Source organism: Panthera leo, chromosome A2 (assembly GCF_018350215.1).
Source record: "Panthera leo isolate Ple1 chromosome A2, P.leo_Ple1_pat1.1, whole genome shotgun sequence".
Taxonomy (NCBI): domain Eukaryota; kingdom Metazoa; phylum Chordata; class Mammalia; order Carnivora; family Felidae; genus Panthera; species Panthera leo.
In genome coordinates this window covers 60,403,185-60,415,682 of record NC_056680.1, presented here as the reverse complement: position 1 = coordinate 60,415,682, position 12,498 = coordinate 60,403,185, and the positions used below count along the sequence as shown (strand labels likewise).

General features: G+C 56.1%; 1 protein-coding gene across 1 annotated transcript; it reads right to left on the bottom strand.

Annotated features, from left to right (window-relative positions):
- Window positions 1–1,030: 1,030 nt before the first annotated feature.
- YKT6 (YKT6 v-SNARE homolog) lies at window positions 1,031–10,203 on the bottom strand. Its single transcript, XM_042913083.1, has 7 exons — window positions 9,958–10,203; window positions 7,735–7,817; window positions 5,543–5,643; window positions 4,502–4,606; window positions 4,150–4,215; window positions 1,952–2,053; window positions 1,031–1,318 (listed from the first exon to the last, which is right to left on the bottom strand). The coding sequence occupies exons 1-7, from the start codon at window positions 10,059–10,061 to the stop codon at window positions 1,283–1,285; spliced, it is 597 nt and encodes a 198-aa protein (XP_042769017.1). The 5' UTR covers window positions 10,062–10,203; the 3' UTR covers window positions 1,031–1,282.
- Window positions 10,204–12,498: the final 2,295 nt, after the last annotated feature.

The following is a 12,498-nucleotide window of genomic DNA, read 5'->3' as shown; positions in this document are numbered from 1 at the left end:
TGCCCAGAGCCAAAAGGGCAGCTGGCAGGTACACCCATTAGGGCAGGGTCGTCAAGAAGCCATGAAGTTCCACCTTCCAGCCCAAGCAAGGGAATTCAGGGGCTGGCACTTGCTGCCAGGGCAGTGGGTGGGACCTCCTGGGTAGGGCAAGAACCAGCTCAGGGAAGGACCCCCTGGGACGGGATCTTGTTTGACACCACCCCAGGAAGGGCTCTGTGGGGAGTGGGTCCCAAGGGTGCATCGTGAGCTGGCATGCTCTGGAAGTACTTAGGACAGGGGGAGGCAGCAGGGCCTGAGGGGGCTGGCAGGTCTCATGGCGGGGGCTTGTGCCTCTGGATGGGGGGGCCTCTCAGGCAGTGCTCCTGCGGGGGTCGGGCTGGGGAGGTGCTGGCTCAGACCACACCCATGGGGCATTGGGAGGCTCAGGATGGCTGGTACCTGGTGTTGGTGCCCAGGAACAGCAGCCACAGGAAAGGCCACTTGCTAAGGCACACAGGCCCCAGGCGGTTGCTGGGACAGTCTTGTTGCCAGCGAGGCAAAGGAACACGAGTTAAGAGACCACACATACTGCTGTGACCTGGTGGTCAGAGCCCAACTGAAGTTCAGGGCAGATGACCCCCCATGCCCTGCGCCCCTGCAGGCATTTCTGTGCAATGTAACGGATAGGTAGTGCCCTCAGCAAAAGGTCAATTCAGCAGAAGTGCAAAGGTACCCCAGAATCCGTGAAGCCTGGTGACCATCGCCTCCCACCGTGGACCTTGGCCCAAAGCACTGGCCTACACCCTGCTCGCCCCGACCCCTCACGCCCACCCACAGTGGGTTTCCCAAGATCCGAGCCCCAGGTCTGTGCCCCCAGCCCTGCAGTCAGGCCTCCCCTCGGCCTACTGCAGAGTTAAAACAATCCGGGCACAGATACAACCCAAAGGCAGACTAAGGCCCGACAAGGTTGGCTCCGACCTGCTGGGGGCCTCGCCCAGGTCAGGGGCCCACGGGTCTTCCCAGGGGTGAGAGACGAGCCCATCAGCATCCGTGTGAGTCACTCAAGAGTTTATGGTTTCATCTGGCCCAATAATACATCCCTGGGGGCCTCAAACCATCTTTTCAAAAATCATCAGGCATGTAAATTTGAATGTTCCCCACCCCCAGGCCGTTCTGCGACCCCTCGGTCCCTGCCAAGGGCTCCAGGGGTGCAGAGTCTTCCTGTGGTGGCTCTGCTTCTCCAGGGACTGTGGTTCTGATGCGAATGACTGGCGTTTGGCCCAGGGGCCTCTGCGCGCTGCTGTCACATTACTGCACAGCATGAGTTCTGCTTCCGGGCCTTGAAAGAAACAAACAGGAGCTGGAGAGGATGGAGGCCGCCAGCAGCCCCACCAGGGCACACGCGGCGGGGGGACCCCGTGGGGCTCCAGGAATCGGACTGCTGAGCCGGCTGGAGGACCTGGGGGCACCTCAGAGAGGCGGGCCTCCGTCGGTGAGGGGGAGGGAGAGCGAGGCCGTGTGAGGCAGCCTGAGTGTCTGACTTTGGCCCAGTCTGTGTCCCCAGGTGCTATCGGACAACACGTGTGGAGGTGGTACCGAGAATGTCTTCAGAGGACCGGATAGATCCCCTCTCTTGCCCCCAGACTCCACAGGCCAGGCCCCTCCCAAGCTCACAGGAAAGCCCATGTATAAACTCAGCCCCACCGCCGTCCAGACAGCAAAGCACCTCTGTTGCAGGGAGACAACGGAGGCAAAAGAGTCTCTTTGAGAAGACTGAGCACCGATATGCTCTGCGAGTGGCGGGACCAGGAGCTGAGCAGACCCACCCTCCTGCGGCGCCTGATGAGCCTGCCTGCCGCTGCTGCCAGGCCTCGGCCACCTCCTGTGCTCTCCCCACACGTCACTGAACGTCCCGAAGGCTCATGCGGTAGAGCCCGAGGGAGGGGTGCCCAGAGCCAGGGCCGGTGCTCACCGTTTTATAGAAGGCTTTAGACTGTGTCCCCAGCACTTCAGACTTGGACACCAGGTCATCTAGTTTCTCCCCCCGCTCCAGCAGAGACTCCATGGTGTTGTGCTGCAGGGTCAGAGAAGAGAACACTCTGATGTTCACAGAGCAGGTGGACGTGAGTCCCTCCTGAAGCTCAACCACGGGGAATGCGTCTCCCTTGGGCTCCTCCCTACCATGCGTCAGCCGTGTCCCAGACTTACGGATGGAACAGGACCTAGTGACTGTCCCACGGGGTGCCCACAGCACAGGCTGAGACAAGCACGCTCCAGAAGTCACTTATACCCGCCCTCACACACATGTATTCCCACCAGACAGACTGCGCCTCACCTTCCTGAAGGGACCTGTGTTTACATGTGAGCACTCAGGGAGCGGCCGCACCCACAGACCTGATCTCGGGGTGAAGGAACGAGGCCCTCACAAGAGCCCCCTGCCCTGGGGCCACCAGCAAGTGGCCGGCTCGCTTCCAGCCCAGATGGCCATTGCTGGAGCGGCCACAGGGCCCCCGGAGACCTCTTCAACGGGAGCGGCAGGAACCCAGGCACACGAGCATGAAACACGCAGACCCAAGAATGAGCAATGATGTGCTTCATCTCTACGTGCAGCTGAACAGCTTAGGTTCTCACCACGGAAGTTAACCAGATGAAGACACGGAAGGGAAGAATGGCAGGACCAGAGACACGATTTTTGTAGCCAGAATAGGGCCGGGGCTCGGTTAGAAGCCGTGGGGGAGCAGGCGGTACAGGATGCACACACCTCAAGACTGCCATGTCTTGCTTTCCTTCCTGAGCCTCAGAACCACATTACTTGAAGCGTGGTCCCGAACACTTGGGTCCTGCCCAGACCCGAGTCCAGCCCCAGGGGACACCTGTGTGCACGAAAGCTGAGCTGGTGTTGGCAGGAGTTTTATGTCTGGGCAGGGTTTTCCCCGGGCACCTTTTCTGGGCTTTTGCATCCACTCAGTCAGGGATCATGAGCCGCTGGGCATTGGTGGCCTAAGCATGGCGCTGCACTGGGGTCAGGGGTATAGAGATAAGGACGAGGGAAAAGCCCCCAGTCATGACAGCTCACATGCTAGTCAAGGAGACGCATGAACAAGTAGTGACCACGCGGTGGCATCCTGGAGGCCTGTGCACAGGGGCACCAGCAGGGATGCCAGGCAGGAAAGGGAGGCCATGAGACCGTGGGGCCGTGCCAGGGAGCCTACAGGTGGCCCCACAGCTGTCCTAAGACGGGCTGAGGAGCTACGAGCAGAGGGTGACATAGCGATGGTCACTGTCTGCTGGACAGACTAGTGGCAGGCAGGAAGCGAGGGACCAGGTGTGAGGCAGAGGCCACAAGACCAAACTTGAAGTGAAAACAGATGCCTCAAGAGCCGAAGGCAGATCAAAGCTTAAAAAAACAAAAAGACAAACAAAAAAAGTGCAGGGAGAAGCTGAAGCTAAGGTTACAAACCAGGAGGTCTCAGGCAGGATGCAAATTCCTGGTCTCCTGGCTGGGGCCTGACGACCCTACATCTGTCTTTAGTCAGCACTGGTAGCTGTCCCCGCAGCCCACACCCCGTAAGGGAGGCACCTGCTGGGCTTGGAGACAAAGTACCGAAGGCACCAGCACAGGGAAGGAGAGCCACAGAACTCAGGCCATCACAACCAGTAACTGCCAGAGGGGAGTGTTGGGGGGGGTGGGGGACCACACTGGTGCTCCACATGGACCCCTCACAACAGGCAGGAGGGCTAGGCCTGGCCTTGCCTAAGCCAGTCTGGCTTCGAGGCCTTGGATGCACAGGGAGAGGCGGGCAAACACCCCCTTCAGAAAAGAGCTTGGGGAGGCACCTGGGATGCTCAGTTGGTGAAGCGTCAGACTTCAGCTCAGGTCATGATCTCGCGGTTCGTGGGTTTGAGCCTCATATCAGGCTCCATGCTAACAGCTCGGAGCCTGGATCCTGCTTCGGATGCTGTGTCTCCCTCTCTCTCTGCCCCTCCCCCACTTGTGCTCTACCTCTCTCTCTCTCTCCCCCTCTCAAAAATAAATATTAGGGAAAAAAAAAAAAAAAAAGAAAGAAAAGCGCTTGGACTAGGACTCCCAACAAGCCTTGATGGTGTGCACGGTGGCCACCAGGCTTTCTGCCCCCAGCTTTGGGACATGCTGGCCCCCGCTCTGCTTACCAGAATGATTTTGGTCTCATCCAGCTCAGCCTGCACCTTACTCATGGGGTCAGCTTCTCGGGGGTTCTAGGGGAAGAGCCAAGAATAACATCAGGACCATTTGGAAACAAAGCTCAACCCAACTGAGCTAGAAACACTTTCCCAAGTTAAAAACCCTCAGGCTGCTTAAACACAGGACAGAGAAATGGAAGCCTGCTGTGGGGCTCAGGTTCCAGGTCTTAACGTGGGCCCCTGGATGTTTCAGAGGGATGTCGACACCAAGGCTGCCTGGAGTCACCTACAGCCACGGCCATCAGGGCTGCCGGCTTTCCTGTGTCACACGGCCTCTCCTCGGGGCGATTAGACACCCTACCTGGTATCGACTGAGGTGGCCATCTAGGGCCGTGTAGTGAATTGTAGCAGGGGATCCGACTGGCCACTCTATCCTGTCCACCTGCTTGGAGAATTCGTCTAGTACCTGCAAGACAGAAGAGTGCATCAGCACCATCACAGCTACAGGGCTTCAATGGACAGCCTCACCCAAGAGAGGCTGGCAGGCCTGGGAGGAGGGAAGAGGAGGACAGCTAGTGGCCAGGGGCACATTGAAGCTCGAATTATAAGTATTCTGGTAATTAAATACGAACTGTACCCAGCCTGAGATGAACCTCATCTGAAGAATGATAAAAGCATCTGAATTTTAAAGATTTCTGCTTTGACGCGGCCATAAAAATTCTAGAAGAAAAGGTACTGGCCCTCTTTTTCCAAAACAGTTCTTCAAAAGGGAACTGGATCCTTCCGATTTAAGTGACCACCAGATTTCACAGGCTTGTAAGTGCACTGTGCTGTGGGAGGCTAGGGGCCAGAGCCCGTAAACAGGGGTTTACGGTAAGTGTTGCTTAAAGGACTGATGGACACACAGGCGCTGGACCCGTGTGGGGAAGGAGCGCCCATCACTGCAGCACGGGCAGAAGCACGGAGGTGGGAGGGTCCACTGTGTGCAGGGACAACCTGACGGAGGGGAGGCAGCCACAGAGCAGGGCACAGGGCTCAGAGGAGCCACAATCACCATTGCTGAGGGCAGAGGCAGGAAGAGAGTGGCCAGAGGACTGGCAGGGGCAAGAACACAGCCAGAGCTGGCCCTAGAGCCCATCCCAGGAGTAGGCTGTGATGCTGAGGCAGACAGGGTGAGTCAAGGTGGCACTTGGGGACATGAGCCCAGACATGGGAGGGATGACAGACAGAAATCAGTGCCAGGGAAAGAACTGGGAAGGGATGCCAGACTGTCTCTTGGTTTAGGGCCAAGAAAAAACGGCTGAAAATGGGTTGATTAGGGACACACTACTTCATCCCCTGTAACTCGGGCACTGACCCCACTTGTTGATCCGAGCCCAGTCCAGCCACACTGCAAACTCACCTTCTCCAGCAAGGTAAAGGCCACCCGGGACGGATATTCACTGTCAGCAATGACCACCCCTGCAAGGCTGTCGTTTCGCACGTAGACGTGGCACAGATATTCTGAGGAGAAGTCAGACACGCATGTGGTAACTTGAGGCCCTTAGACGTTTTCAGCCCTGATCATCAAAGCATCACAATGCTGAGCCCTTGCCTTCTGGATCAATGAAGCTTGCACGAACAGTGCATAACGGAGCTCTGCAACCAGCATGACCCAATGTCTGCTTTAGGACGAGCCAAGGCCCAGGGGCCCAGTGTGCAAAGCCAGGGGAGCAGAAAACATCCCAGGCAACACGGTCCCAGGTGTGTTTCTAAGTTCCATCCTGAGCTCTAGATCAGGCCTGCCCGCAACTCAGGGAACTGCATGTCTCAGGCTCCATTCTGTTTCCAAGCTGAAGAGACCCTGGAAGAGACAAATAGCCTCCAATTTCTTAAAAAAATCCCAATGCGCTTGCCTGGGGCGCTCAGTCAATTGAGTGTCAGACTTCGGCTCAGGTCATGATCTCACAGCTTGTGGGTTTGAGCCCCACGTCCGGCTGTGTGCTGACAGCTTAGAGCCTGGGGACTGCTTCAGATTCTGTGTCTCCCTCTGCCTATCCCCTGCTCTCCCTCTCGCTCTTAAAATAAATAAACTTAAAAAAAAAGAGAGGCACCTGGGTGGCTCAGTCGGTTAAGCATCTGACTTCAGTTCAGGTCATAATCTCGCGGTTTGTGGGTTCAATCCCCCTGTTGGGCTCTGTGCTGATAGCTCAGAGCCTGGAGCCTGCTTCGGACCCTGTGTCTCCCTCTCTCTCTGCCCCTCACACTCGTGCACGTGCTCTCTTGCTGTCTCTCAAAAATAAATATAAAAAAAATTTAAACATTCCTATAAAAGTGTCCTCGAATCAGGAAATCACCTCTCGGGGCCTCAGGTTCCTCATTACGGGAATCCTGGCCTGTTGTGTTCTGTGCTGGACTGGAGGGCGTAAGGGAGGAAGAGGAGAGGGGAGGACAGTGGAGAGAAGGTCCATCTACAAAAACATGAGTCCCTGCTGCCTATGGATTCCTGTGCCAAAGCCATCAAGTTATCCAATGGTACAGTCTGTACAAGAGCTTCTGCAAAACATTCATTAACTAGGATATGAATTTTTGTCATTTTACAAAGGATTCGAAGACGATGCAGCTAACCACACCCCACAGTAAAAGGGATGTGAGGGCAACAGCTGACAAATAAGAAGCTTCTTGTCCTTAAGACGCTCAAGCACCGGACCCTGGCACAAACAAACAAAAACAACAAAAGGGGAGAAGGTGAGATCGTGAGCTCTGCAATCAAGAAAGGGCAGAGATAAAGGAGAGCGGGGTGGGGGACAGGACCATCACCGACACTCTCCAGGCTTTGTCTGCACTCCCAGACAAACGCGAACCGAAAGGTTCAAACGCGAACCGAAATGTATGCATCCGCAGAACTGGAGACGCTGGACCAGTGCAGATGGAACATTTCTAAGAAAACTGGGAAGGCAGACATGGCCTGAGGAAACCAGACTATTTCCATGTTCACGATCCAATTTCACTCCTGCGTCGTGAAAGATACCAGGATCTCATGCAGAACAGACGCACCACCAGGATGGTGACCGGGCCTCCAGGTCACAAGACCAGGGCAGCACCGTGCGACGGGCGTCTCTGCCCAGTGAGGTTCACGTGATGTGTCTATACGACACGTCTGTCTTTCCTGATCGGTCTGTACAACATATGCCTCTACGATAAAAGCCTGAAGACTCTCACGGGAAACCTGAATTGTGAACAAGTAAAAATACTGGCCAAGAGAAAAACAGGATGAGTTTTCGGATTCCTGGTCCGAAACCTAAGGAGCACAGGACGTGGTATTACCTCAACAGGGCTGGTTGCAAATCCTTTTTTGAGATGTGTCCAGCTCTGGAGGGAAAGAGAAGGATTCAGGAAGGCCGTGTACAGCTCCAAGAGTCAGACCCTCACCTGAAGCAGGTGTGAGCTACAGGGGCACACTGACTTGGGCGGCTCAGATGGCAGCAGTGGGCTCAGCATCGTGTGCAAGCAGAAGGAAGAGGAGGGAAGAAGGGCAGGCCGGCAGTGTGCAGAGAGCCACGGGCTGCCTGAGGCGTGATGGGGTGCACACCAGGGAGGGGGCGGTCCTCTTACCTTGTTCTTTGACTGAAGCTCTGCTGCCCTTGGCCGAGCGCTCCACGATCAGCTGACTCGTGAAGGTCATGAACTCCTGAACACTAAGAAACATAACACAGATTACCTCCTCCTGTCACCTTGTCACTGGCACAATGGAAGGTGACCTCTGAGCTTGGACACTAAGGAGCTAGTGTTTCTTGGCTTCACTCGTTGCCTTCCGGGCCTCGGCGACAAGCGATAAACGTGGTTTTGTTACTAATTGCCCTGACCATTCACACCACACCTGCTGCTCCTAGCGCGCCAGACAACCCACTTCCAGACCTCTGGGGCACCTACTGCAGGCTTCCAGGATGCTGACGCTGTGGTCAGCAGAGGCCCTCGGACACAGGGAGAAGCAGGAGGCAGCAGACACGCAACCAGGTGGGCTGCCGCACACGCCAGACATTGAGGCAGGATGCACACACGCCGTGGACACGGCCGAGGGCACAGAACCCGGCCTAGGGTGCGCTGGCTCATCTGAGGTACGTCATCCAGGCTACTCGGAGACAATGGCTTGGCCGAGACCAGGAAATGATTTGTACCAGGGCCGTCGGACAGAGAGATGCGGCCGGAATGGAAGAATCACAGGTGACAACAGTGCAGCCAGAGGGACAGGGGCCAACAGGAAGCCTGTGACTGGGACTGCCATGCAGGGGGCCATGTGGCATGAGGATCTCCGACCCTGCGGTGGACGTCCTCGGCTGGGACCCCAGCTCCACCATGTGCAAGATGTGTGACCTCCAAGCAAGTTACCTGCGGCACTGTGCCTCAACTAGGAAATCCAGATTCGCTATGATGGTCACACGAGTGCAAAGCACCATGCCTGGCGCACAGCAGCACTTGCTCCATCACCCTGAGAGAGTGATAGGATGGAAACAATCCCACAGAAAAGACGTCTCCAAACAAGGAAGTCCTTGCAATAAAACCAACCAGAGACAGAGCTCATAGCAGGACTGTCACCAGACAGAGGAGAAGTTACACTCTCGCAAAAGTCTGCACACAGAGGCAGAAAAACAGGGGAACCATCTGAAGGTTTCACAACCTGGGGTCTGGTCATCATGAGGCAGGAAGGATGGGAAAAAGCTAGATCATCCACTGCCTTAAGAGGATGTGCCTAGAGTGCTGCAGCTGTGCTCGCCACCAGAAACCGGTCCAGGAGCCCTCACCAGTGAGGTAACAGTCCCACACTGAAATCTCTGAGGACCCTCCGTAGACAAGGGCCGGGAGAAAGAAAAGGAACCACTTGGCCAAGCTGGCACCGAACATCACAGACAAGCAGAGAATGGAGACCACAGTAAAGGAAACCGAGTATCGAGAAGGTGCTTCACTAAGGACCCAAAACAAGCCGAACATTTTACAAAACAACAGAAACGGTTTTAGATTCTGCCAGCAAAGCCCTCTCATCAGGAACAGGAACTGTTGAATTCCGAGTCCAGACAATAGCGTCCACTAGCCCCCGGGGCCGTGTGGCCACAGACATGGACCCTGGAGGGTCCTTCCCCTTCTGTGCCTGAGTCACCCAGCCCGCCCACGATGGGCTGCAAGTGTCTGCTGTGTCTTCAACACAGTTTCCTGCTACTAAAGCGTCCAGAAACAGGAGAAGCCTATAGGCCTACACATCCCACGCTTCCTTCCAAATCCTCAGTGCAGACCCTTTGGCCCCATCAGGGCTCCACTGGAAGCAGCACACAGTGAGTCCTGGCTGGTTTCTCCAGGCCTCAGTGACTCCGTTGACAAAACGGAGTACGCAGATTATACCAATAACCTTCCCACGGAATCGCTGGGAAGGCCCATCAGATACCCTAAGCGGCTCCCAAGGTGTGGCGCCCAAGCTGCCTAGGTTGGAATACAGACCTCTGGGCCCCAACCCTCTAGTTCGGGACGTCTGGGTGTGAACCTGGGAATCTGCACTTTTTCCAAGGCCCCTGATAATTTTACAACGACAAGAATACGTAAAACAGCGAGCACGGGAATAATGTTCTAGAATAGCATAAGTCTTTTATCCAGCGAAACGAAGATGATTCCTCGAAGGCACAGTCCCCAGACCGAGGAAGAGGCCATCGTCGCGCTCCTCCCAAGGAGGCCGGGCCCCGCCGCCCACCCCCGCCCTCCGGGCCTCCCCCCGTCCTCCCCCGCCCCCCAGGCCTCCCCCCTCCCACCTCCCACCCCGCCCCCTTGGCCTCCCCCGCCCGGGCCGCTCACCTGGACCTCTGGAAGAAGCTGAAGGAGGACACGTCGTACGCGGCTTTGAGCAGCACCGCCTTGGGCTCGCCTTTGTACAGGACGCTGAGGCTGTACAGCTTCATGGCGCCGCGCCCTCGGACCGCCCACCCGGCCGCGGGACCGGCTCGCACCGAGCAGCGCGGCCGCCGCCCCCGACGACCGCCGCCGGCTGCTGACGGGTCCGACGCCGGCTTCCCCGCCTGGCGCAGGGTTCGCTTCCGGTTCCGGCCGGGTGCCACCGCCCCAGTCCCGGCGGAGGGATTTCGTGCCCCGGATGCAGATAGGCACGGCCGGAAACACGAAGGCTGAAGGATGAGGGCGCAGGCAGGCGGCGCGGGGCAGGCGCAAGCGCAGAACTTCTGCCCCGCCCCCTCCGGCCTGTGTAGGGCCACCCTCTCCCTGTGGGGGTGTCCCGCCCTCTCCCTGTGGGCGTGCCCCGTCCGCTCCCGGGCCGCCCTGTCCCTCGTGGGCCTCCCCTTATCTCATGAAGTGTCGTGTCCCCTCCAGCTTGTCCTTTCAGTCCTGGGTGTCCTGAGTCCTCCGATACACAGGCCCTCTCTCCCTCCCTCCCAGACTGTGCTGAGCCTTCCTGGGCAGCTCCTGGGAACGACACCCGCAGCCAGTGCTCTGTGGACCCTAGAAAGGACTGTGATTTACGGGAGGACTGCCTTCCTGTCAGTGTGTAAATCCAACCTCCTTTCGAGTGAAGGGCAGGAAAGTTTTCTTCTCGAGGCTCCTGCAGGGATGTGAAGGCACGCCTCTCATTTCAGAGGATTGGTTCTGAACACGTCCTTGTCACGTTTTCCTCCTGCCCCTGGTCACACAGGACCCGTCACCACAAACCTGCAGGGCTACGTGCTCCTCGGGCCTGCCCACTCTCTGTCTGGGCACTGATATAGGCGGTAGACCGCTGACAGAGAGGAAACGTCAAAACAGCAGAAAATCCGCCCCACACTTAGGGAGCAGCAGTGTGGTGCAGTGACTTAGAAGACCTCGTTTTGCTTGAGTTGTCGACATAACGCTTTGTGGATGGGTGGGGATGGGTGAGGCGCGGTTCCACGAGGGTGCCACATCGGCCAGTTTCTTGTTTATTAAATGGTATTTTGTAATCAGCATCTTGCAGGCCACCTAAAAGGCCCTTGGTCTTTGGAAGCTGATGGCAAACTTACATCATCGCTACGCTACAAGCAGCTGGGTCTGAGATGATGGGACAGAGACGGCACTTGTGACAAAGCGACAGCATCACTCTACACATGCTCAGCAGTATTCATGTTGTGGTTGGATGCTGGGGGATTTTCCTAGGTGTCAGGGGCCATCCTGTGCAGCGTAGGTAGCGTGTTGGGCCTCGGACCCACTAGAGATTGGTAGCACTCCATCCATCACTTGGCAACCCCAAATGTCTCCAGCCATTGGCAAATGTGCCCTGGCAAGCAGTGGAGAAGGCTGTCTCTGTGTCTAAAGGAAGGTCTCACCACCTGCCCCTCACTCAGCACCTTCCTCACTGGCTCTCTTCCCTATGCAGATCGTGGAAGGGGCTCTTCCCCATCCCCCCGTCTGGGTACAAAATGCCAAGGACAGACATTGGCCAACACCAGGCCAGTCACCTGCTGATGCGGGCACACGACAGTCTCAAGATGCTGTGCTGACACTGTGGTCCTCTAGGGGGCACAGCTGTTTCTGAAGAAAACCCTGGCTCCCCTTTTCTTTGACGCTGAAAGTTGTTCAAAAGGACCAGGAGGACAGTTCTTGGTTGGCACAGGCTTACATGTATTCACTTGACACATAACAGCAGGTGTCCCACAGCTGGCCTCACACCAAGTGCTCTCTGTGCACTCCCTTGTTCTATCCTCACGAAACAGAGGAAGACGTTACTATCGCCTTGCAGACACAGAATGACTTGGGTTAAGGAAATCTCTAGGCACATGTCAACACTAAACACACAACAAACACAGCCCGGCCCCTCTCCCCCCAGGAAGCCTGGCTCCCAAGCCCCCCAACCTCATCATCTGTCTCACTGAAAAGCAAGCCCACCTTCCACTGCGTCAACCCCAGCTGTCACCCAACTTGGATTCAGCCCGGCTCTGCCACCAAACCCTTAACCTCTCTGAGTCTCTCTCTTGTTTTCATTTGTAAAACTGGGAACATATCCCTTTCCATAGGTATGTTGCTGGGAATGGCGAGGTTTATATGACAAACTCTAGCCACAGATGTTTAACGAGTGACAACCTTGATGGTTATGTGTATTGTTATCACTTATGACAAACAGGAGTGACTATCATGGGTTCAAGGCATCCTGCAGACTGTAGGATGCAGAGATTTGCCAGGCAGAAATCTGAGTGAGGTCATTAGATTGGAGAATACTATTGTATCTGTTTTAATTCCCTGATTTTGATCATCGTGGTTGTGTAAGAGAATTCTTGGTTTGGGGGAAAATACACACAAGTTCTTAGGGTAAAGGGACATCATGTCTGCACTTTAGTCTTGAAAGGTTCAGTATATATATTTATATATATATATGTA

Coding starts and splice junctions, on each gene's coding strand:
- YKT6 (XM_042913083.1), bottom strand. CDS start 10,061: ATGAAGCTGTACAGCCTCAGCGTCCTGTACAAAGGCGAGCCCAAGGCG. Junction 4,607..5,542: donor CCTTTACCTTGCTGGAGAAG/GTGAGTTTGCAG, acceptor TCTGTCTTGCAG/GTACTAGACGAATTCTCCAA. Junction 2,054..4,149: donor ATGAGACCAAAATCATTCTG/GTAAGCAGAGCG, acceptor CTGACCCTGCAG/CACAACACCATGGAGTCTCT.